Below are 21,328 nucleotides of genomic sequence, written 5' to 3'. Positions count from 1 at the left end.
TCATTGGAAAAGACTCTGATGCTGGGAGGGATTGGGGGCAGGAAGAGAAGGGGATGACAGAGGATGAGATGGCTGGATGGCATCACTGACTCGATGGACTGGTGATGGACAGGGAGGCCTGGCGTGCTATGATTCATGGGGTCGCAAAGAGTCGGACACGACTGAGCAACTGAACTGAACTGAATATGAAGAAATTGAAAGAGAGAAACATAAGAACACATTAATGAGGCATCTGTTCAAAACCAGTCTTTTCTTATGTAAAATTAGGAAAACTGTTGTTGAATCTTCAGAAAGCAAATTATCTACAAAATGAAGAAACAACTGTACATTAGTTTTATGTTTACACATCGATTTTTTTTTTTTTTTTTGAGAAATGAAAGCTTCAGTAAAATCCCCAATGTCTTTATGGTTCTACAATACGCTAAATGTCTCATTTTCTATCAAGAACTCAATGTGCTCAGGGGTGTGAAAGTGTCATGATCACTTAGCTTAATGGGTGTGAAGTAAATGCTCTCTTTTCTGCAGGGAAAATCTTTTCTAAAGATCATTGTAACACTTACAGAACTTGACACATTTTTATAAAGTTGGACAGTTGGTAGTGACCCACAAAGTTCATCAAGTCTCTGCCACGGCTTTAGAATGACAATCAAAACACTCCAGGGAAAAAACTATCTTGAAATAGATTTTTAAAATATCTTCCAGAGAAAGTGTCTCTGGGGAATCTAGATTTCACACAATAAATCAAGATCCACCTTCACTTCTTTTCTTCCGTCTGCTGGAAAATAATTGGATTATACTATAGCTCCCAGGGCAGTGGTTCTCAAACCTGGTTATTCATTAGAACCACATGGGGAGCTTTGTAAAATACAGATTTCTAGGCAGCAAAGGCTAGGTAATTTAGAAAAACGAAATCACTTTCAGTAACTCCATAGTCATTACTTCTACTATGTTATACACCATGGCAGGCAGAATGATACCCTCCCTCAGAATGACCACAGAACCTCTGAATATGTTATGTTCACAGCAAAAAGGACTTGTAGATGCAATTAAGTTTATGGTCATTAAGATGAGGAGGAAGAGGATATTCTGTATTGTCCAGGTTGGCCAATCTTATCACATAAATCCTTAAAATCAAGGAATTTCCCACCTATGATCAGAGAAAGATGGAGCAATCAAAGAAAGCACAGAGAGGAGCCACAGTGCTGGCTTTAAAGACAATGAAAAGAGATTTGGAGCCAAGGAATGCAGGTGACTTCTAGCTTTTGGAAATAACAAAGAAATAGGTTCTCTTCTAGATCCTTTAGAAAGTAACATAGTCCCCATGATGCCTTGATTTTAGCCCAGAGAGACCTGCACTGGACTTCTGACCTACTGAAAATTAAGATAGTACCTTTATATTGTTTAAGTCACCAAATTTCTTGCTTACACTCTGTTCCCATGGATGGAGGAGCCTGGTGGGCTGCAGTCCATGGGGTTGCAAAGAGTCTGACACAACTAAGCAACTAACACATACACACACTCTGTTCTCCAGTACAAGTTCTGCTCAGAGGAATAATACCTTACAAATCCTGTATATAAATGGCTGTTGAACTTTACCAACAACTATTGGTTTCATTTCAATGGTGTTTTATCATGTGAGATAGGAAGATTATCAATATTCCCATTTTATCATGTGAGATAGGAAGACTATCAATATTCCCATTTAATAGATGTGGAAGCTGAGGTGAGATTGTGAAGTGACTTGCTCAAGGTTGCAGAGTTGGTAAGCGAGTGGTTGGACTGGAATGTGAATTCTTTTCTTCTGACTCCTCCAATTCCAACTCCTTATACCAACCATTTAAGCTAGAAAGAATAGATACCAATGCCTTTATCTTTATTTTGTGGATATAGAAACTTTTGCTGTAAGAGGAGTTCAATGATCCATAATGAAGCTAAGACAAGAATTCCTCACTTTTAACTTATAATTAATTGCTCCTTGTGATTTTTATCTCCACCTATAAGATAAAGTGTGTACATCCAGGTATAGAACCAGCAGAATTTTTCAAAGCAGGAGGAACTTAAGCTTCGGATGAAAACAAACCTGATTTATAACAATGACTAATAACAAGTCATTTAACATCCTTGAATCTCACTTTTCTCATTTGTAAAATACAAATAGTTAGATTTACTTGACAAAGTTGTGAAAAGGATTTAATGGGAACTTCGCATTTAAATGAAGCCCCTGACATGTATGCGTATGCAGGCATGTCATGTCAGCGTATGACATCAATTTCATATATACTTTGTGTCCTCATACAAACAGAGTCCAAATTTTCAGTCTGTCCTAAGTCACTGGTCCTAGCTCCAATCAAATTAATAAATCCAATTTAAGAAAGGGTTAAGGGGAAAACATGTCTCCTTCCTTTATTTATTTATAGACAAATAAATTTGTATAAGATAGATATAATCAACAAGGACCTACTGTATACCACAGGGAGCTCTACTCGATACTCAATAATAACCTATATGGGAAAAGAATCTGAGAAAGAATAGATATCTGTATATGTGTAACTAAATCATTTTGTTGTACTCCTGAAACTAACACAGCATTATAAATCAACCATACTCCAATATAAAATAAAAATTAAAAATTAAATAAAATTGAAAAACAAAATTTTAGAAGTCCCTTTGCCTTCCTGAGCCCCAAAAGAGAACTTTTGTGAATGTAAAGATGGGCTTTAATCTTGTAGATTTCCATCTTCTAGAGACACAGGAAAAGATGAACCCTAACCTCAGTGATGGAGAAGGCAATGGCACCCCACTCCAGTACTCTTGCCTGGAAAATCCCATGGACAGAGGAGCCTGGTTGGCTGCCATCTATGGGGTCGCACAGTCGGACACAACTGAAGTGACTTAGCAGCAGCAGGAGCAGCAACCTCAGTGAACTTTGTTAGGAGATACTGTGATCATGTTCAAATCTATTTTGTTTGTATGTATCTCATCATATGCCTTGACATTGAACAGAGAGCCCCCAGAATGCTGGGCAAATTTATTTTCACAATCATTTAAAAATAGAGTTGTACTTGATATAACTCTAGAAGGAAATTTGGATTAACACAAATCCTCCTCACTCTAGATATATACAATATTATATAAATAAAAGACATCATTTTTAAAGAAAATGGAAATGGTATGGGAAATAGGATTAGAGACTGTTTTTATTGTAGTATAAAGATCCAGTTGTGTTGGAATGTCTTTCGCATTCCTATCATGAAGAATGGTAATAATATACAACTAATAGAAATTTTGAAGAAGAAGAAATATTTCTTTACCAAGAGTTATTCTTCACATAGACTGTCATTTCAACTGAAGAGTGGAGAAAGCATTTTATGAAGAATCATCAGAAAGAGTTCTTTCCTACTCCATGATTTCCCTCTGTGATAAAAAATTAGAGGAATTAGGAATAGATGTGTTGTTTTCATTCCTTTGTTGTATAAATCATAAAATACAGCTATGCTTTCCTACTAAACACTGGCAATAGCATATCACAATAGACACACTCCTTGTAGCTATGAAGCACTTCTCAAGTCCTTGTATATTTATGATGATATGTATTCTTACATCCTCATGAGTAGATAAGAAAGGCTCAAAAATCTGCATGAACAGTCAGTACAATCAAGGACTCCTAGCATAAGGAGAGAACCTCTGGTCCTCATGGACCACCTAAGCCTCCTACAAGTTCAACATACTCCACACTGAGTTCAACACCTCCCTCCACCTCTTCCCAGCCTACTCCTCCTCTGGTTTTTCCCTTTCTAGATGGTAGCAACCGCCCTCCTTCCTCCTGGTTGTCAGTCTGGGGTCTGGCATTTTCCCTTCACCATTAGTAAATGACTACAGCCTAACAATCCACCCTCTAAATATCCCTTAACTCCAGACAGACCACCACTTCCCAAGTCCCAGCTTGCAGCCTCTGCCACCTGGATGTGAGAAACCATTTGTCTTGCCCTGCTTCCCCTTCTTTTTCCCTACTGACACCCAGCTTCTTGAACACCACTCATGAGGCTCCCCTACCCAAATCATCCCCACCCCGCCCCACCTCAGGATTATGGCCACACTCCCGAGTGTGGCTTGAAATTCTTGCTCAGATCCTTAACAGAGAACCTATCTTTGTTCATTGTCCGCAAGTGCCCTGAACCCTTGAAGTTTGCCTCATATGTGGCCTGTCCCTCTACTACTCTGCCCCTTCACGAATCTGCTGTCCTTACCAGCTGAATGAAGTTTCTCCATCCATCTGCCAATAAAATCCTACCTGTCATTTAAAAGTTCTTAGGAAGCTTCCTGTCCCCTAAACTTTGCCCCAGAAAGGAGCTCCTATCCTTCTTGTACTGCATCCCTTGTATGTGTTGTAACTTTGCTTGTCTCCCTCATTAGATGATAAAGCTCCTTAAGGGCTTTCTGTCCATCCCAGGGTGTGGCATATGGTTAAATATTCAATAATTGCTTTCTGGATGAATGAATAAATCTAGGCTAACATTTTCCCTTGTCAAATGAGATCATTTAGTTGCAGAGAGGTTAAGCAACTTGCTTGAGGCCAGGTAATTAGATTATAGAAGTAGCAATAAAGACTGATACGTGTGTTTCCAGATCTCAGCCTCTGTGCATCCAGCTGCTTTTGTATTGATACCATTACGTCCTATGGCAAAGCTTCCCTGGGCTTCTCTCTGTATTAGTAGACTTTTACTTTGAGGCTGGGTTTGCCTTTTTAGTATGGATACCCTGATTTTCCCTGGGGAAAATCACTCATGTATTCTTGGTGTGTGTGTCTAGTTGCTTCAGTCGTTTCTGACTCTTTGAGACCCTAGGGACTTTAGCCCGCCAGGCTCCTCTGTCCTTGGGATTCTCCAGGCAAGAGTACTGGAGTGGGTTACCATGCCCTCCTCCAGGGGATCTTCCCGACCCAGGGATTGAACCCGGTCTTTTATGTCTCCTGCACTGGCAAGCGGATTCTTTACTACTTGCGCTACCTGGTGCCTGCTGTTAAAATGTGCTTCGCAGGCGGCACTAATGGTAAAGATGTTCTGTGTGGGATTCAGAGGGTAGGCATGAAGGCAGCCGTGTCGTTCTGATGTCTGAGCCAGCTGGGGAAGGGGCCTGGATACTGCCCATCACACGTGTACTGTGCTGGTGGGTGACTTGCCTTTGTGTTTGTGGGGCAGCAGCCAGGTTCCCATCAACTCCGCCTTCCCTCAGACTTCCCTGCAGTTTACTCGACTGTTGGACTGCAGGAGTCCCCTGTGGACTGGAGATGATGAGAGACTGACGGAGGTTCCCATCCGACCGCATAGGTTCTGGCTTACGTGCAGGAGTGCCAGTTTGTTCTCGATTGGTCCTTCCCACTTCACACCTAGCTTCCTTATAGCTAGCTCGGAGATCTTCATGCTCCAGTATCTAAGATGAAGACCACCTTACAGAAACTGGTTAACCAGCCTCTACAATTGCATAGGTCAAATTCTTATTATTAATAGGGCTTCCCTTGTGGCTCAGATGGTAAAGAATCCGCCTGCAATGCAGGAGACCTGGATTCGATTCCTGGGTTGGGAAGATCCCTTGGAGGAGAGCATGGCAACCCTTTCCAGTATTCTTGCCTGGAGAATCCCCATGGACAGAGGAGCCTGTTGGGCTATAGTCCATGGGGTCACAAGGAGTTGGACATGACTGAGTGACTAAGCATAGCACAGTACAATTCCTGTAATAAGCCCTTTAGTGTGACTTTGCACACACACACACATTTTTGATTGATTGAACTCTTCTCAATTTGGACCCAGACTGATACACAGTACTATCCCTGGACTTTTCCATAATGTAAATCAAGACATCTTCTTTCATATTTAAGTGAGTGTGAATTTCATTCCCATCACTTGCCGTTGAAAAGGACTAATATGCAGGATTATCATATTGTGACTAAGCAGCTTGATATCCTGAGGGCAGGATCTGTGCATTACTCATCCTTAATTTGCCAGCATCCAGCAGGCTGACACGTACATAGTAGGCACTTGGCAAACATGTGATGAATAAATGGACAACAAATGGCTACAGAATAAAAATGTTCTCTTGGGGACCCGGAGTTAAAGCCTCACACAATGTGAATCATGTGGAAGAAGAAAAGCAGGATGAGTGGGAACTCCCAGCCTCTGGATAAAGCTATGAAGATCCTGGGACTGAGGGCAGCTGAGCCCTCCACCTGGCAACTGGGGTCTGGTGGTGGGGAAGAACAACAGGCGTCAGGCATCGCGGGTTCATTACTAGCACAGCAGGTGTCCCGGGGCAGCCAGCCCTCGCACGAAAGTGAGCTTCCTGTCACTCCTGACCAGGATTCACTACATGTGCAAAGCAGAAGTGGTACAGAAAGCTATTTTTTAACATAGAAAACTTGAAAGTGTATCAGGTTCTGAGAAAAGGAAGCTTCTTAGAAAGATGATTTCATGGTAAGAAACCCCATGAATCATCTAAAGAATTTATATCTGAACTAAAACATAAATGCTAGCCATTGTTGGTTCCTGCCTAGAACACTTTAACAGATCTTAAGGAAGTAAGAGGTTCATGGGAACCACAAAGACAGACATTTCTGAGCAGAAATTTTCTCAATGGTTTGGCTGATATTCAGTATAAGTGAATCAGGTGATGAATCAGTTTATTTCCAAGTACAAATCTTTGCAGGGGAAACACATGACATGCACATATTGACTCAAAATGGCAGACGGGTGTGGTAGGCTGATAATGGCCCCCATGGATACCCAGATCCTAATCCAGGAAACTGGGAATATTAATCTTATGTGGAAAAAGTACCTTTGTAGAGGTGGTCGAAGTAAGGATCTTGAGATATAAAGAGTATCCTAGATTATCCTGGGCCAAATGCAACCATAAATCCTTATAAGAGGAAGGAATAAAGGGATTTGACTGTGTTGGAGAAGCTGATGTGAAAGAGCAGAGAGAGATTTAAAGATTCCTTGAGGATGGAATAAAGGACCATGGGCCAAAGAATGCAGTAAGGCAGAGGGTGAAAAGGCAAGGCAAGGGACCCTCTCCAAAGCCTCCAAATAGAGAACCTTGGTTTCACCCTTAGAAATCCAATTTGTACTTCTGACCCCCAGAATTGCAATAGAATAACTGTGTGCTTTTTTAAGCCATCAAGCTGGTGGTCAGCCCACTCCAGTGTTCTTGCCTGGAGAATCCTAGGGACGGGGGAGCCTGGTGGGCTGCCGTCTATGGGGTCTCACAGACTCGGACACGACTGAAGCGACTTAGCAGCTGCAGCAGCAGGTAGTCCCCACTTGGGAATCTTGAACACAACTCTTTTCCTCCGCTAGGGGGAGCTCAAGCTGTATATCAGTGAGTCATAGCAGATGCAAAAGACCAGTTTGGTTTTCTTGTCTGACTATTTGAGTGAATTAGGAAAGTGGGCTGTGAAGTCAGACATCCTGGATTCAAATCCTAGCTCTGTTTTTACTTCTAGTTACTGGAAAAGTTATTTGTCTTCTTTATGCTCCCAATTCCCCATTGTAAAATTGGGGATGATAATAGTGACCTGATAGAAAATTGTGGGAAATCATTGAACAGACACTTCACAACAGAGCATATCCAAATGGTAAAAAATACAAAAAGAAAACACTGTACCTCATTGCCTCATTGATCATCAGTTCAGCCCACAATGAGATACCCACTACATATCCAGCAGAAGGGCTAAAATAAAGACTAATGAGATCAAGTCTTGACAAAGAAGTGAAACAAACTAGGATTCTCATACATGGCACCTAAGTGTAATACTGTCCTCAGACCAGTCAAGGGGGGCCCACCCTGACCCTGCTCCATCCCATGGAGTGAGGAGCCCAAGAACATGCCCACTCAGGACCTATACCCCCTCCTCCCTGGACAATGGTCTAGACACCCAGGACTCCAGAATTGGGCATGAATCAAAAGGGCATGAAACCTCTTCCCTAAGCTCATTTTCCAAAGGCAGGCCACATTGCTGGCATGTGCACATCTTGATCCAAGGAGTGGCCAAAAGGTGGCTGTGGTGACATAGCCTATGCTTGTTAGGCTGGTTGCAATGCAGGACAGAGCCAAGGGTAGGAAAGAATGTCAGATTTTGTGCTAATGAATGAGAGAAGGCTCTCCTCATGCTGAGTATAATGGGCAAAATCTCTAGAAACAATGGTTTGGCAGTTTATGTGTATATATACACACATGTATAAACAAATATGTTGATTTCTGTTGGTTCTGGGCATATATATACACACATATACATATATAGTTAGACACATACAAATTGTTAGGCAGAACTAGTACCACTATTCATTATGATGAATTCATTATAAAAAAGCAAATTTTCTTCACTGTTAAAGTGTATAAATAGACTGCAGTATAATCATGCAATGGAGTAATGACACCAATGAAAATGAATAAACTTCTGCTACAACCGGCCATGTGGACAAAGCTCGAAAATATAACACTGAACCAAAAGAGACCAGACACAAAAGAGTACGTGCCATATGATTCCACTTATATAAAGTTAAAAACCAGGCAGCACTAATCTGTACTGACAAGTCAGGCAGTGACAGCTTCAGGGAAGAGGAGGGTAGTGACTGGGAATGGGGCGTGTCTCTGGGGTGCTACCAACGCTCTATGTCCTGATCTGAGTTCCAGTTGCATAAGCATGTTCCATGTATGAAAGTTCACGGAAATGTACACTTAGGATTTATGTCTGTCATGTATATGTATATTTTTTCAATAAAAATGTATTTTAAAAAAGAAAAATGGTGTCTTATCTCATAGGCTTGTTACGGGGATTAAACGATTCAATAGACCCAAGCTACTGAGACAGGGTATGTCACCCAGCGAGTGCTGTGTTATACCTAGGAGGTCAAGTGCTCTCTCTTTTTTTCCTTTATTAGAGTTTAGCTGCTTTACAATGCTGTTGTTGGTCTCTGCTGTACAGCAAAGTGGATCAGCTATATGTACACATATATCCCCTCCGTCACACAAAGCCTTGAGTAGAGTTCCCTGTGCTATAAAGTAGTAGGTTGTCATTAGTTATCTGTTATACATTGTACTGTATGTGTATATGTCAATCCCAATCTCCCAGTTCATCCCAGCCCCTCCTTCCAGCCTTGGTCTCCATACGTTTGTGCTCTGCATTTGTGTCTACTTCTGCTTTGCAAATAGGTTCATCCATTCCATTTTTCTAGATTCCACTTATGTGTGTTAATATACAATGTTTGTTTTTCTCTTTCTGACATACTTCACTCTATTTGAAGTCTCTAGTCCATCCATGTCTCTGCAAATGGTACAATTTCGTTCATGTTTTTGGGCTAAGTACTATATATATATATATTAATATCTATAATATATGTATATATTAGCACTCTTTCTAAAACCAACCCTGATTCTAAATCTCAGGTCTAAGATCTGAAGCACCTGCTAATGATCCTCGCAGAGCCTAGGGGCTCATCAGATAGCTAGCAGCAGCAGTTAATGAACCCATCTAGTTGTCAGCTCCCAGACTTGGTGCCGGACATGAGATATGTCAGCACAATTCAGTATCAATAGGAAGGGAGCTCAAGGTCCCCGACCCCATCTCAGTGCAAGAGTCACTTGTCCCAGAACACCTATCCAGCATCTCCAGGGGAAGCATGTGCACACTTTCTATATGTTGCATTGTGTGTTCTTTCACAATAATTGTTTCCTTCTATACGTGTCTCCCCAAGGTACCACAGGCTACATGAGAGCAGAGACTGCCTCTTTTCTTTCCTTCTTCCTAGTGCTTAGCACTGTGTCTGGCACATGAATGATTCTCAATAACTCTGAATCAAAAACAGAATTCCTGACCCATAGCAGACATGCAATACATGTTAATCCCATACCTCCCATCTTTTTCTCTTCTCTTTTGATAAAGTCTTTCTCTCTTTCTGAAGTTTTTTCTCCAACCAGAGGAACCTATATGATAAGGCAGAAGGCTTTGAATCTCTTCATATGAGACACTTTAACAGTCTAAACTAAATAGTCTAAACAGTTTAAATAGAAACAATGACTGAGCCTACCTTAAGGTGACTCCATACCCCCACTGCATGCCATGATTTCACTCTTTAATGGGACAAATGTTTCCATTGAAGAAATTTATCACCAACTTGTCATTTAAGCAGCAAACACCTGCAGTGGATGGGGTCTTTCAGGATGATGGGTAAAGCTTCCAAAGAATCATTCATGCTATGTGGAACGGAAGAACAACAAACTCAACAGCTGATAGCAACCCAACCCACTTCATCTGGGGACAAACAGGTACAGCTAATGCACTTCACAGGCGCCCATGAATGCCGTACAAAATGCCTCCAACCAGGGAAGCCTGGGGAGGGGAAGAGGGAAGGATGGGTTCAGAAAGAGAATTCAGTATCCAGTGAGCATTGGCTGATTGTGCACAAGTACAATGTTTTGCACATATTTTGTTAAAAGAAAAAAAAATTATGAAACACGGATGTACAATTGTGCACAAAATTAATGTCTAGGATTTTTTAAACATAAAAAATACATATGTGCAGCATAATATATGAAAAGAAAGTTCATGGAGTAATTGTTTAGAAGAATGAAAAGTTAGAATCAATGGACATGTTTATTGTTAAGAGAAAACTCAAATTATGATGCCATCATACTAGGGAGTGATATACAGTTAATAAAAGAACCTGAAGTTCCTCTGTATGCACTGGCATAGAAGGATGTCCAAGTTATCAAAGGAAAAAAAAAGCACTTCAGAATAGTATATATTTATTTGCATAAAAATTTAAAATAAAGAAACATGCTTATACAATGCACAGAAAATCATCCTGGAGAATTCATGCCTAAAGATGAATAGTGACTACCTCAGAAAGGAAGATTTCAGAAATGAGAAAGGGGGAGGGGCAGGAAGGAAAAGAGATGACGTTTTACTTTTTTCTCATTTATGTTTCCTATTTATATATGCAAGGTTTGCTTGACTCTTTCACAATGAGCTTGTATTCGTTGAATACTTTTAGAAACTTTGAGATATTGGATTACTTTAAAAGCAGGTTTGGAATCAGCTCGTTGCTTGTTTTGGGCGTTTATTCCATCTTTCTATCTATAACTTTTCCCAGCTGGAAAATAATTACATTACTATTTCATGGCATGGTAGCAGAAGATGATCTATGTAAAGCTTTTAACCTACTAAAGTGAAAGTGAAGTCACTCAGTCATTGACTCTTTGTGACCCCATGGACTGTAGCTTTCAGACTCCTCCATCCCTGGGATTTTCCAGGTAAGAGTACTAGAGTGGGTTGCCATTTCCTTCTCCAGAGGATCTTCCCACTCAGGGATAGAACCCGGGTCTCCTGCATTGCAGGTGGATTCTTTACCATCTGAGCCATTAGGGGAGCCCATTTTAACCCACTCCTGGGTACTAATAATACTGATTGTGTGCATGCTGTGTGCATGCTAAGTTGCTTCAGTCGTGTCCAACTCTTTGCGACACCATGGACTGTAGCCCACCAGGCTCCTCTGTCCATGGGATTCTCCAGGCAAGAATACTGGAGTGGGTTGCCATTTCCTTCTTCAGGGGATCTTCCTGACCCAGGGATCGAACCCACATTTCTTACATCACCTGCATTGGCAGGCAGTTCTTTATAACTAGCACCATTTGGAAAGCCCCCAATAACACTGATTCAGATCAGATCAGATCAGATCAGTCTCTCAGTCGTGTCCGACTCTTTGCAACCCCATGAATCGCTGCACGCCAGGCCTTCCTGTCCATCACCAACCCCCAGAGTTCACTGAGACTCACGTCCATCGAGTCAGTGATGCCATCCAGCCATCTCATCCTCTGTCATCCCCTTCTCCTCCTGCCCCCAATCCCTCCCACCATCAGGGTCTTTTCCTGCGGGGAGCTGCCCATGAGAACGGGGTCCTTTGTCCAAAGGACACAAACTCTGGGAGCTGCCTCAGTCCTTGAGGGTTTGCTTGCAAACATAGCTCTCTGTCCCGCCACCCCAGAGATTAGGCGCTTATTTACTGCAGACACCTGGAGTTCTGTGCAAACTTCTCACGCACAGGGAAATGTTATCTGGTGTAAGAAATAATAACAGGGTGCCATTCCCATGCTCTCAAGATTTCTTGTGACTGTTTGTAAGATATATAGGTCAACCAAGAAAAAATGTCAACTGTCTTGTCTTTCTCACGCTTTTCTGTATAAATATAAGATGCTGAATAACGTTGATGTCAGACTGCGTCCCTTCATGGAGACGTGTCTGAACCTCTCGACCCCATCTTTGTTGTAGTCTCTTGCTTTAGTTTCCTTTCTCAGCCCCGCCGTGCACGTTCTCGGGACCTAATCGACTTTGCCGGCTGGCACCGGCAGGTGGCGCCCAAACAGGGACTCGGGAATCGGAGCCCGACGACGGCTGCTGCCCGCCAAGATTGAGGTAAGTGACAAGGAATTCCTAATTATTAAAGTAAAGTGCAGGGAGGGTGATTGTTGAGAGTAATAAATCATGGCACAAGGCAATAGCCGCCAGTTATTTGTACATATGTTGAAAACTATGTTAAAAGGTAGGGGAATTCATGTAAATAAGTTACAGCTAGAGAAGTTTTTACTTTTTATAGAAGAGGTTTGTCCCTGGTTTCCAGAGGAAGGAACAGTTAGTCTGGAAACTTGGAAAAAAGTAGGAAAACAATTGCAGACATACTATTCCTTACATGGTCCCAATCATGTTCCTGTGGATGCTTTTTCTTTGTGGACTCTCATAAGAGACTGTCTGGATCCTGAACATGAGGGACATAAAATTCAAACGGCTCTCAGGGATTCCACAAAACCCGAAGTTGCAGAGCCTTCCGCCCCTCCGCCTGAGCCGCTTTATGCTGTGCCTGAGGGAACAGCTTGTAAGGCTGAAGGGAGTGATGATGTGTTAAGCTCTGATGAATAGGAAGAGTTAAATGAACAAGCAGCTCAGTACCATAGAGAGGATATGCCTTGGGAAATGATGGTTAACATGCAACCCCCCTCAGCAAAAGGGGAATTAAAGCATTCAGGGCTTTCTGAAGAACAGCTGGAGAATTTAATTCAGAAGATTGTTATAGCAGTAAAGAAGGATGCACAGGGAGACTCCCACTCCAGCCAGCCTGTGCCTCCAGCATATCCTCCCTCAGTTCTTGCTGGACTCGATCCACCTCCGCCTTTCGTAGAAACACAAGGGCTTATATCTATCCCTGCTTCTTTGCCTGGTGAAAACGTAAAAATTACAAGTGAGATATTATTATCTCCTCTTCAACAAGCGATTAAGCAAGCTAACGAAGAAGGAGAACATATTCCCGGGTTTTCAGGAATCTATCCAGTATTTGAAAATGCTTAACAGCAGAGGTATTATGAACCGCTGCCCTTTAAGCAACTGAAAGAGTTAAAAATGGCTTGTGCACAATACGGCCCGACTGTGCTGTTTACTCAGGCTATTACAGAGGCTTTAGGAAATCAAAATCTGCCACCTAATGATTGGAAACAGGTTGCTCGAGCTTGTTTATCTGGAGGAGATTATTTACTATGGAAATCTGAGTTTGCTGAGCAGTGTGGGATCACAGCCGATATCAATCGGCGACAGGGACTGAACACCACTTATGAAATGATGGTGGGAGAGGGAGATTATCAAGACACTAATAGTCAACTTAATTATTTGCCTGGAGCCTACCCTCAGATTAATGCTGCGTCTCTACGAGCATGGAAAAAGCTTCCAAATTCTGATAAAAAGACTGAAGATTTATCTAAAATTCGCCAGGGGCCAGATGAACCACATCAGGATTTTGTTGCCTGCCTGCTTGAGACAATTAGTAAAATGATAAGAGATGAGCAGGCGGGAATGGTGTTGACTAAATTGAGTTATTGCCTTAGCTGGTTTTAGTAGACGGCTTGATAATCATTATCCCTCAGATAAAATTTTACAATTTGCTCATTATCACCAATTTCTCTTCCCAAAAATCGTTGTTTCTCAGCCCCTTGCCGACGCCCCAACTGTATTTACTGATGGCTCTTCTAATGGAATAGCTAGTTTGATTATACAGGACAATACTGCCGCCTGGCGTACTAATATTATAAGTCTGCTCAAGAAGTAGAACTATTTGCCGTTTTTCAGGCTCTATTACAAATCTCTGCTCCATTTAATTTATATTCTGACAGTCAATATATCATAAGAGCCTTAAACACTATTGAGACTGTTCCATTTATTGGTACCCTGAATTCTACTATCCAAACTCTTTTTCGTGATATACAACATTTAATTTGTTCTAGAGTTAATAAATGCTATTTTGGTCATATTAGTGCTCACTCTGGGCTTCCTGGACCTTTAGCACGAGGCAATGCTTTGGCTGACAAAGCTACATGTATGATATTTCCTTCATTAGAACAAATGGCAAAAACTTCCCACAGCTTACACCATCAAAACAGTAATAGTTTAAGACTTCAATTTGGCATTACTTGAGAAGCTGCCAGACAGATTGTTAAGCAGTGTCAAACATGTCCTCAATTTTTTAGAGTCCCCCATTATGGAGTTAATCCTCGAGGATTGTTGCCAAGCCATATATGGCAAATGGATGTTACCCATATTCCTGAATTTGGTAAACAAAAATTTGTTCATGTTACTATTGACACCTTCTCCGGCTTTTTACATGCCTCTCTACAATCCAGAGAAGCTAGCAAACATTGTATAGCTCATTGCATTAAATGTTTTGCTGTTATGGGAACCCCTAAGACCATAAAAACAGACAATGGTCCAGGATACACTAGAAAAAAATTTCAATTATTTTGTACGCAATTGTCTATCTCACATAAAACAGGTATCCCTTATAATCCTCAAGGTCAAGGAATCATTGAACGGGCACATCAAACTCTCAAATATCAATTGCAAAAACTAAAGAAGGGGGAATTGTATCCCAATACCCCCTCCAGCTCTCTAAACCATGCTGTATTTGTTCTAAATTTTTTACAATTGGATATAAGTGGCCGTTCAGCAGCACAGCGATTTTGGAACTTTGATGCACAAACAATAAGACCTAAAGTCTTTTGGAAAGACCCACTTGTGGGAAAATGGTATGGACCAGATCCTGTACTAATTTGGGGACGAGGGCATGTTTGTGTTTTCCCGCAGGATGCCGAAGCACCGCGCTGGCTGCCGGAAAGGCTGGTACGCACAGCAGAGACAATCTCTAGTAAACCAGATGAGGAGATTGGCGATTCAAGAGCATGATGAATTACCATCTCGGCAACAACTCCAGGCATTGATGCGAGAGGCACAGAATCGTGTTGCTGTGCAGGGCGATTCGATATTGCCTTTAAGCTTCCTGATAACCTTATTAATTATCTTAAATCAGATTAATACTGCACACTCTGAAGAATATTCAAGTGCTTTCTGGGCTTATTTTCCAGACCCTCCCCTTCTCCAACCGGTGGGCTGGGAGGGTCGGCCCATTCCCATATACACTAATGATACTGTAGCTTTGGGTGGCTTTTCAGATAAACATATTATTCCTAATCAAGTTAATTTCTCTTATCATGGAGTGTTTGATCGCTTACCTATTTGTCTGTCTAGATATTTTAATTCAACAGGATGTCTTTTTGTTGGGGAGTCAGGATATGCTGATTATGACAATGGTTGGAGCCTGTATATTCCTGGAGTAACGAAAGAATCTGGAACTCCTCAACGTCGTAATGGAACTGGTCCTTTAGATATCCCTTTCTGCGACTTTGGAACAAGGGGAAGAGTCACTGCTGCACCATGGAAACTGTGTCGAGATGGAACTGCTACAGTTTATAACATATTTGGGACAAATGAGTCATTGTGGGACTGGTCTTCAGACCCAGCCCGAAACCCTGGAGCTCAGGATAATAGAAACTTTGCATCCCGTATTTGGAACTTGGGCGGCTCTCAAGTGTTCCAAACAGAAATCTGGAAACTAGCTGCCGCCCTTGGATGTGAGGGTTCCTACCTTCAGGTGGGATCGAAAGTGAGACACGGTTATTTGTGGAATCTCACCATGAGATACCTTCGTGCATGTGTGCCTCACCCTTATGCTTTACTAGTAAAATCTGTAAAAATACAACCTGGGTTACGAAATTATAATGTAACTTGTACCTTAACTAACTGCGTCAGGGAAATTACTAATCAAACTAGGGTTCTAGTCTTAAGACAGCCTGCTTTTGTTATGGTTCCTGTAAAGATTAATGGGTCTTGGTATGATGAAACGGGACTTGAACTTTAGAGAGAAGTAGAGGGTGCTTTAATGCGTTATCGCAGGAGAACAATGTTAATAATTCTGGGATTTGTAGCTTTGGTAACTCTTATTGCTTCCTCTATTACTGCAGCCCTGTCCCTGGCACAATCAGTGCAAACTGCAACTTTTGTTAATAATCTGGCACAAAATGTATCCATTGCCCTGGGGACTCAAGAAGATATTGACAAAAAGTTAGAGGATCAATTGAATGCCCTTTATGATGTTGTAAAATTTTTAGGTGAAGAGGTTCAAAGTTGAGATTACGAGTACAATGTCATGCTGATTTTCGATGGATCTGTGTTACTCCCAAAAAATATAATGGTAGTATAACTGCTTTGGATAAGGTGAAAGCTCATTTAGAAGATATTTGACATAATAAAAATATTTCCTTAAATTTGCTGCATCTACATCAGGAAATAATGAACATTGAAAATACACCCAGACCTGATTTGGATGTTGCAAAAAGAGCTGAGTCTTTTGTTAAAGAACTTTTCCGACATGTACCTACTGTCAATAGTATTTGGTATTGGGAGCAGCCATGGGAGGACTATTCTTAATAATTTTAACTGTTTTATTTCTTGCACCTTGTTTAATTAAAAAACTGATTGATGATCTATGGATGATAAAGGCTTCCATCTATGGAAATGGTCTGCAGTTAAAGGAACATAAGCGTGCGCCTATATAAAAAGAAAGAGGGAGATGCAGGGAGCTGCCCGTGAGAACGGGGTCCTTTGTCCAAAGGACACAAGCTCTGGGAGCTGCCTCAGTCCTTGAGGGTTTGCTTGCAAACATAGCTCTCTGTCCCGCCACCCCAGAGATTAGGCGCTTATTTACTGCAGACACCTGGAGTTCTGTGCAAACTTCTCACGCACAGGGAAATGTTATCTGGTGTAAGAAATAATAACAGGGTGCCATTCCCATGCTCTCAAGATTTCTTGTGACTGTTTGTAAGATGTATAGGTCAACCAAGAAAAAATGTCAACTGTCTTGTCTTTCTCACGCTTTTCTGTATAAATATAAGATGCTGAATAACGTTGGTGTCAGACTGCGTCCCTTCATAGAGACGTGTCTGAAACTCTCAACCCCATCTTTGTTGTAGTCTCTTGCTTTAGTTTCCTTTCTCAGCCCCGCCATGCACGTTCTCCGGACCTGATTGACTTTGCTGGCTGGCACCAGCATTTTCCAAAGAATCAACTCTTCTCATGAGGTGGCCAAAGTACTGGAGTTTCAGCTTTAGCGTCATTCCTTCCAAAGAAATCCCAGGGCTGATCTCCTTCAGAATGGACTGGTTGGATCTCCTTGCAGTCCAAGGGACTCTCAAGAGTCTTCTCCAACACCACAGTTCAAAAGCATCAATTCTTCGGAACTCAGCCTTCTTCACAGTCCAACTCTCACATCCATACATGACCACAGGAAAAACCATAGCCTTGACTAGACGAACCTTTGTTGGCAAAGTAATGTCTCTGCTTTTCAATATGCTATCTAGGTTGGTCATAACTTTCCTTCCAAGGAGTAAGTGTCTTTTAATTTCATGGCTGCAGTCACCATCTGTAGTGATTTTGGAGCCCATAAAAATAAAGTCTGACACTGTTTCCACTGTTTCCCCATCTATTTCCCATGAAGTGGTGGGACCGGATGCCATGATCTTCGTTTTCTGAATGTTGAGCTTTAAGCAAACTTCTTCACTCTCCACTTTCACTTTCATCAAGAGGCTTTTGAGTTCCTCTTCACTTTCTGCCATAAGGGTGGTGTCATCTGCATATCTGAGGTTATTGATATTTCTCCTGGCAATCTTGATTCCAGCTTGTGTTTCTTCCAGTCCAGCGTTTCTCATGATGTACTCTGCATATAAGTTAAATAAACAGGGTGAGAATATACACCCTTGATGAACTCCTTTTCCTATTTGGAACCAGTCTGTTGTTCCATGTCCAGTTCTAAGTGTTGCTTCCTGACCTGCATACAAATTTCTCAAGAGGCAGATCAGGTGGTCTGGTATTCCCATCTCTTTCAGAATTTTCCACAGTTTTTTTGTGATCCACACAGTCAAAGGCTTTGGCATAGTCAATAAAGCAGAAATAGATGTTTTTCTGGAACTCTCTTGCTTTTTCCATGATCCAGCAGATATTGGCAATTTGATCTCTGGTTCCTCTGCCTTTTCTAAAACCAGCTTGAACATCTGGAAGTTCACGGTTCACATATTGCTGAAGCCTGGCTTGGAGAATTTTGAGCATTACTTTACTAGCGTGTGAGATGAGTGCAATTGTGCAGTAGTTTGAGCATTCTTTGGCATTGCCTTTCTTTGGGATTGGAATGAAAACTGACCTTTTCCAGTCCTGTGGCCACTGCTGAGTTTTCCAAATTTGAGGGCATATTGAATGCAGCACTTTCACAGCATCATCTTTCAGGATTTGAAATAGCTCAACTGGAATTCCATCACCTCCACTAGCTTTGTTCATAGTGATGCTTTCTAAGGCCCACTTGACTTCACATTCCAGGATGTCTGGCTCTAGGTCAGTGATCACACCATCATGATTATCTGGGTCGTGAAGATCTTTTTTGTACAGTTCTTCTGTGTATTCTTGCCATCTCTTCTCAATGTCTTCTGCTTCTGTTAGGTCCATACCATTTCTGTCCTTTATCGAGCCCATCTTTGCATGAAATGTTCCTTTGGTATCTCTGATTTTCTTGAAGAGATCTCTAGTCTTTCCCAGTCTCTTGTTTTCCTCTATTTCTTGGCATTGATCGCTGAAGAAGGCTTTCTTATCTCTTCTTGCTATTCTTTGGAACTCTGCATTCAGATGTTTATATCTTTCCTTTTCTCCTTTGCTTTTCGCTTCTCTTCTTTTCACAGCTATTTGTAAGGCCTCCCCAGACAGCCAGTTTGCTTTTTTGCATTTCTTTTCCATGGGGATGGTCTTGATCCCTGTCTCCTGTACAATGTCACGAACCTCATTCCATAGTTCATCAGGCACTCTATCTATCAGATCTAGTCCCTTAAATCTATTTCTCACTTTCACTGTATAATCATAAGGGATTTGATTTAGTTCATACCTGAATGGTCTAGTGGTTTTCCCTACTTTCTTCAATTTAAGTCTGAATTTGGCAGTAAGGAGTTCATGGTCTGAGCCACAGTCAGCTCCTGGTCTTGTTTTTGCTGACTGTATAGAGCTTCTCCATCTTTGGCTGCAAAGAATATAATCAATCTGATTTCGGTGTTGACCATCTGGTGATGTCCATGTATAGAGTCTTCTCTTGTGTTGTTGGAAGAGAGTGTTTGTTATGACCAGTGCATTTTCTTACTGATTAGTATAGGCTAATTATTTCTGAGTTATAAAGCACAGCAAAAATCAGTGGTTCAAAAGAACAAACGAATGTATTATCACTCATGCAAACCTAGCTTTTCTGGGGTAGGCTGATATAAACTGGGCTTGGCTGAGCTGCTCAGCTGAAGTTGGCTCTGCTCTGTACACCACTCTTCCTCCTTGAACTAATGGGGTAATCAGAGCATGTCCTTCTCATGGTGATGGCAAAACCACAAACATACAGTGTCTTTTAATGCCTTAGGCTCAGAACCTACACTGCCATTTCAGTTTCATTCTGTTGGCCAAGAAAATCACGTGGCCAAGCCCAAAGTAAAAGCATGTAAAAAAACATACTTTGCTAAGTAAGGGTGGTCAAGAATCTTCAGTTGCCTAAGACAAAGGGGGCTTCCCAGAATGAGGAAATTTTCATGCTAGAACCAGGAAACTCCTGAGTAAACAAGGACCAGATGGTCACTGAATAGCTCTCTACTCCTTTAGTAGGATAGCTTCAAAGTCACCTAGCAAACAGAGTGGTTACAGGGACTGGGTGATTAATTAGGGCCAAGAATGCAATTTACCACACTTTTAATAAAGTTATCGTCTTCTAGGAAAATAGGCAAATAGCAGGTAGTCAAAATTATTTTTGGCAGGTTGGTTTGAAGCTGGCCAAACAAAATCAGATCCTCCCAAAGTCTCCATGGACAGAATATTTCCCAGAATAATCTCAGAACTGAAAATGCCCTGGTAGTAGGGGTTATGGCATCAGATAGGTGATCAGTCTAGAGTCTCAAAAAAAAAAAAAAAAAGCTTTAGGTGGCTTTCAATCAAATTCTAACTTCATTTGACAGAGAATAAGACAAATCTCTGTAAGATCAATGAGAATCGCTCTTATCTTTCCTTCCAGGGAGAACACTCTGCATATAACAGACTCTTAGCAAGAACAGGTTGACTTTTAATCATGTGTCTGTGTGTGAACGTTAATATGTATTAAGTTCCCTCAGCTTCGCTAATCCTTTCCCCCCAACCCACAATGTATGGTTGCCCAGAGGTTAAATCCATAGAGACACAAAGAGCCTGCTGTTTCCTGCTCCCCACCACTTCCTTCTTCCTGTCTAGACTGTGTATTTCTCATCTGAAAACAGATCCTTACTGGATAAGATCAGTGCATGGTTACAAATTACAATGAATGACTTCTCTCTCTTCATAACCATTTTCTTTATCTGAAACATGCCAGAGGGAGGTCTCTTAAAACCCACAGGTGTTTGGATGTTCAAATATTTTAAAAAAAAATTTTTTTTTTTTTTTTTTTAAGGAAGAGCAGGACTCTAGACATTCCTAACAAGAATGGGCTGTTAAAATGCCTCAGGGTTCATTTTTGTATGAATTTGAAGAATGAAACAAAAAATATTAATTTGTTAACTGAAACATATCCAACTGAGACAGAGCTGACTGTCAAAAGCATTGGAGGATCAACATGTCAGGTTGTTTAGAAACTTCAGGGAAAATCAATTAGAATTTAAGTGACCTCTGAGGCAACTATCTGGCCCCTGTCCTCTTTACGAATTACAATCTAGGTGCCAATACAAGTGGATTAAACTGCTTAGAGCACTTTTAATGATGAAGTACTTTTAGTGCTGCAGTTTAGATAGATTACCTTAAATTATAATCAATAATTTTAAAGGTACCCAATCTTGAACTTTATGACACTCTACCCAGATTAAGTGGGCTCAA

General features: G+C 41.3%; 1 protein-coding gene and 2 pseudogenes across 1 annotated transcript; 2 read left to right on the top strand and 1 right to left on the bottom strand.

Moving 5' to 3' along the window:
• LOC138987874 (dynein regulatory complex subunit 2-like) overlaps positions 1-5,420 on the bottom strand; it is a 192,969-nt pseudogene extending 187,549 nt beyond the window's left edge.
• A 6,854-nt stretch (positions 5,421-12,274) lies between these two features.
• LOC138987835 (endogenous retrovirus group K member 113 Env polyprotein-like) lies at positions 12,275-17,726 on the top strand. Its single transcript, XM_070370003.1, has 2 exons — positions 12,275-12,463; positions 15,173-17,726. Exon 2 carries the CDS (start codon positions 15,174-15,176, stop codon positions 16,281-16,283), a length of 1,110 nt encoding a protein of 369 aa, XP_070226104.1. The 5' UTR covers positions 12,275-12,463; position 15,173; the 3' UTR covers positions 16,284-17,726.
• On the top strand, positions 12,458-13,405 carry LOC138987836 (endogenous retrovirus group K member 7 Gag polyprotein-like; annotated as a pseudogene).
• Positions 17,727-21,328: the final 3,602 nt, after the last annotated feature.

Source organism: Bos mutus, chromosome 5 (assembly GCF_027580195.1).
Source record: "Bos mutus isolate GX-2022 chromosome 5, NWIPB_WYAK_1.1, whole genome shotgun sequence".
Classification (NCBI taxonomy): domain Eukaryota; kingdom Metazoa; phylum Chordata; class Mammalia; order Artiodactyla; family Bovidae; genus Bos; species Bos mutus.
The sequence above is the reverse complement of the archived record's forward strand: the minus strand, read 5'-3'. Positions and strand labels throughout refer to the sequence as shown.

Excerpts from the sequence above, each read along its gene's own strand:
- LOC138987835 (XM_070370003.1), top strand. The coding sequence starts at position 15,174 with ATGCCGAAGCACCGCGCTGGCTGCCGGAAAGGCTGGTACGCACAGCAG.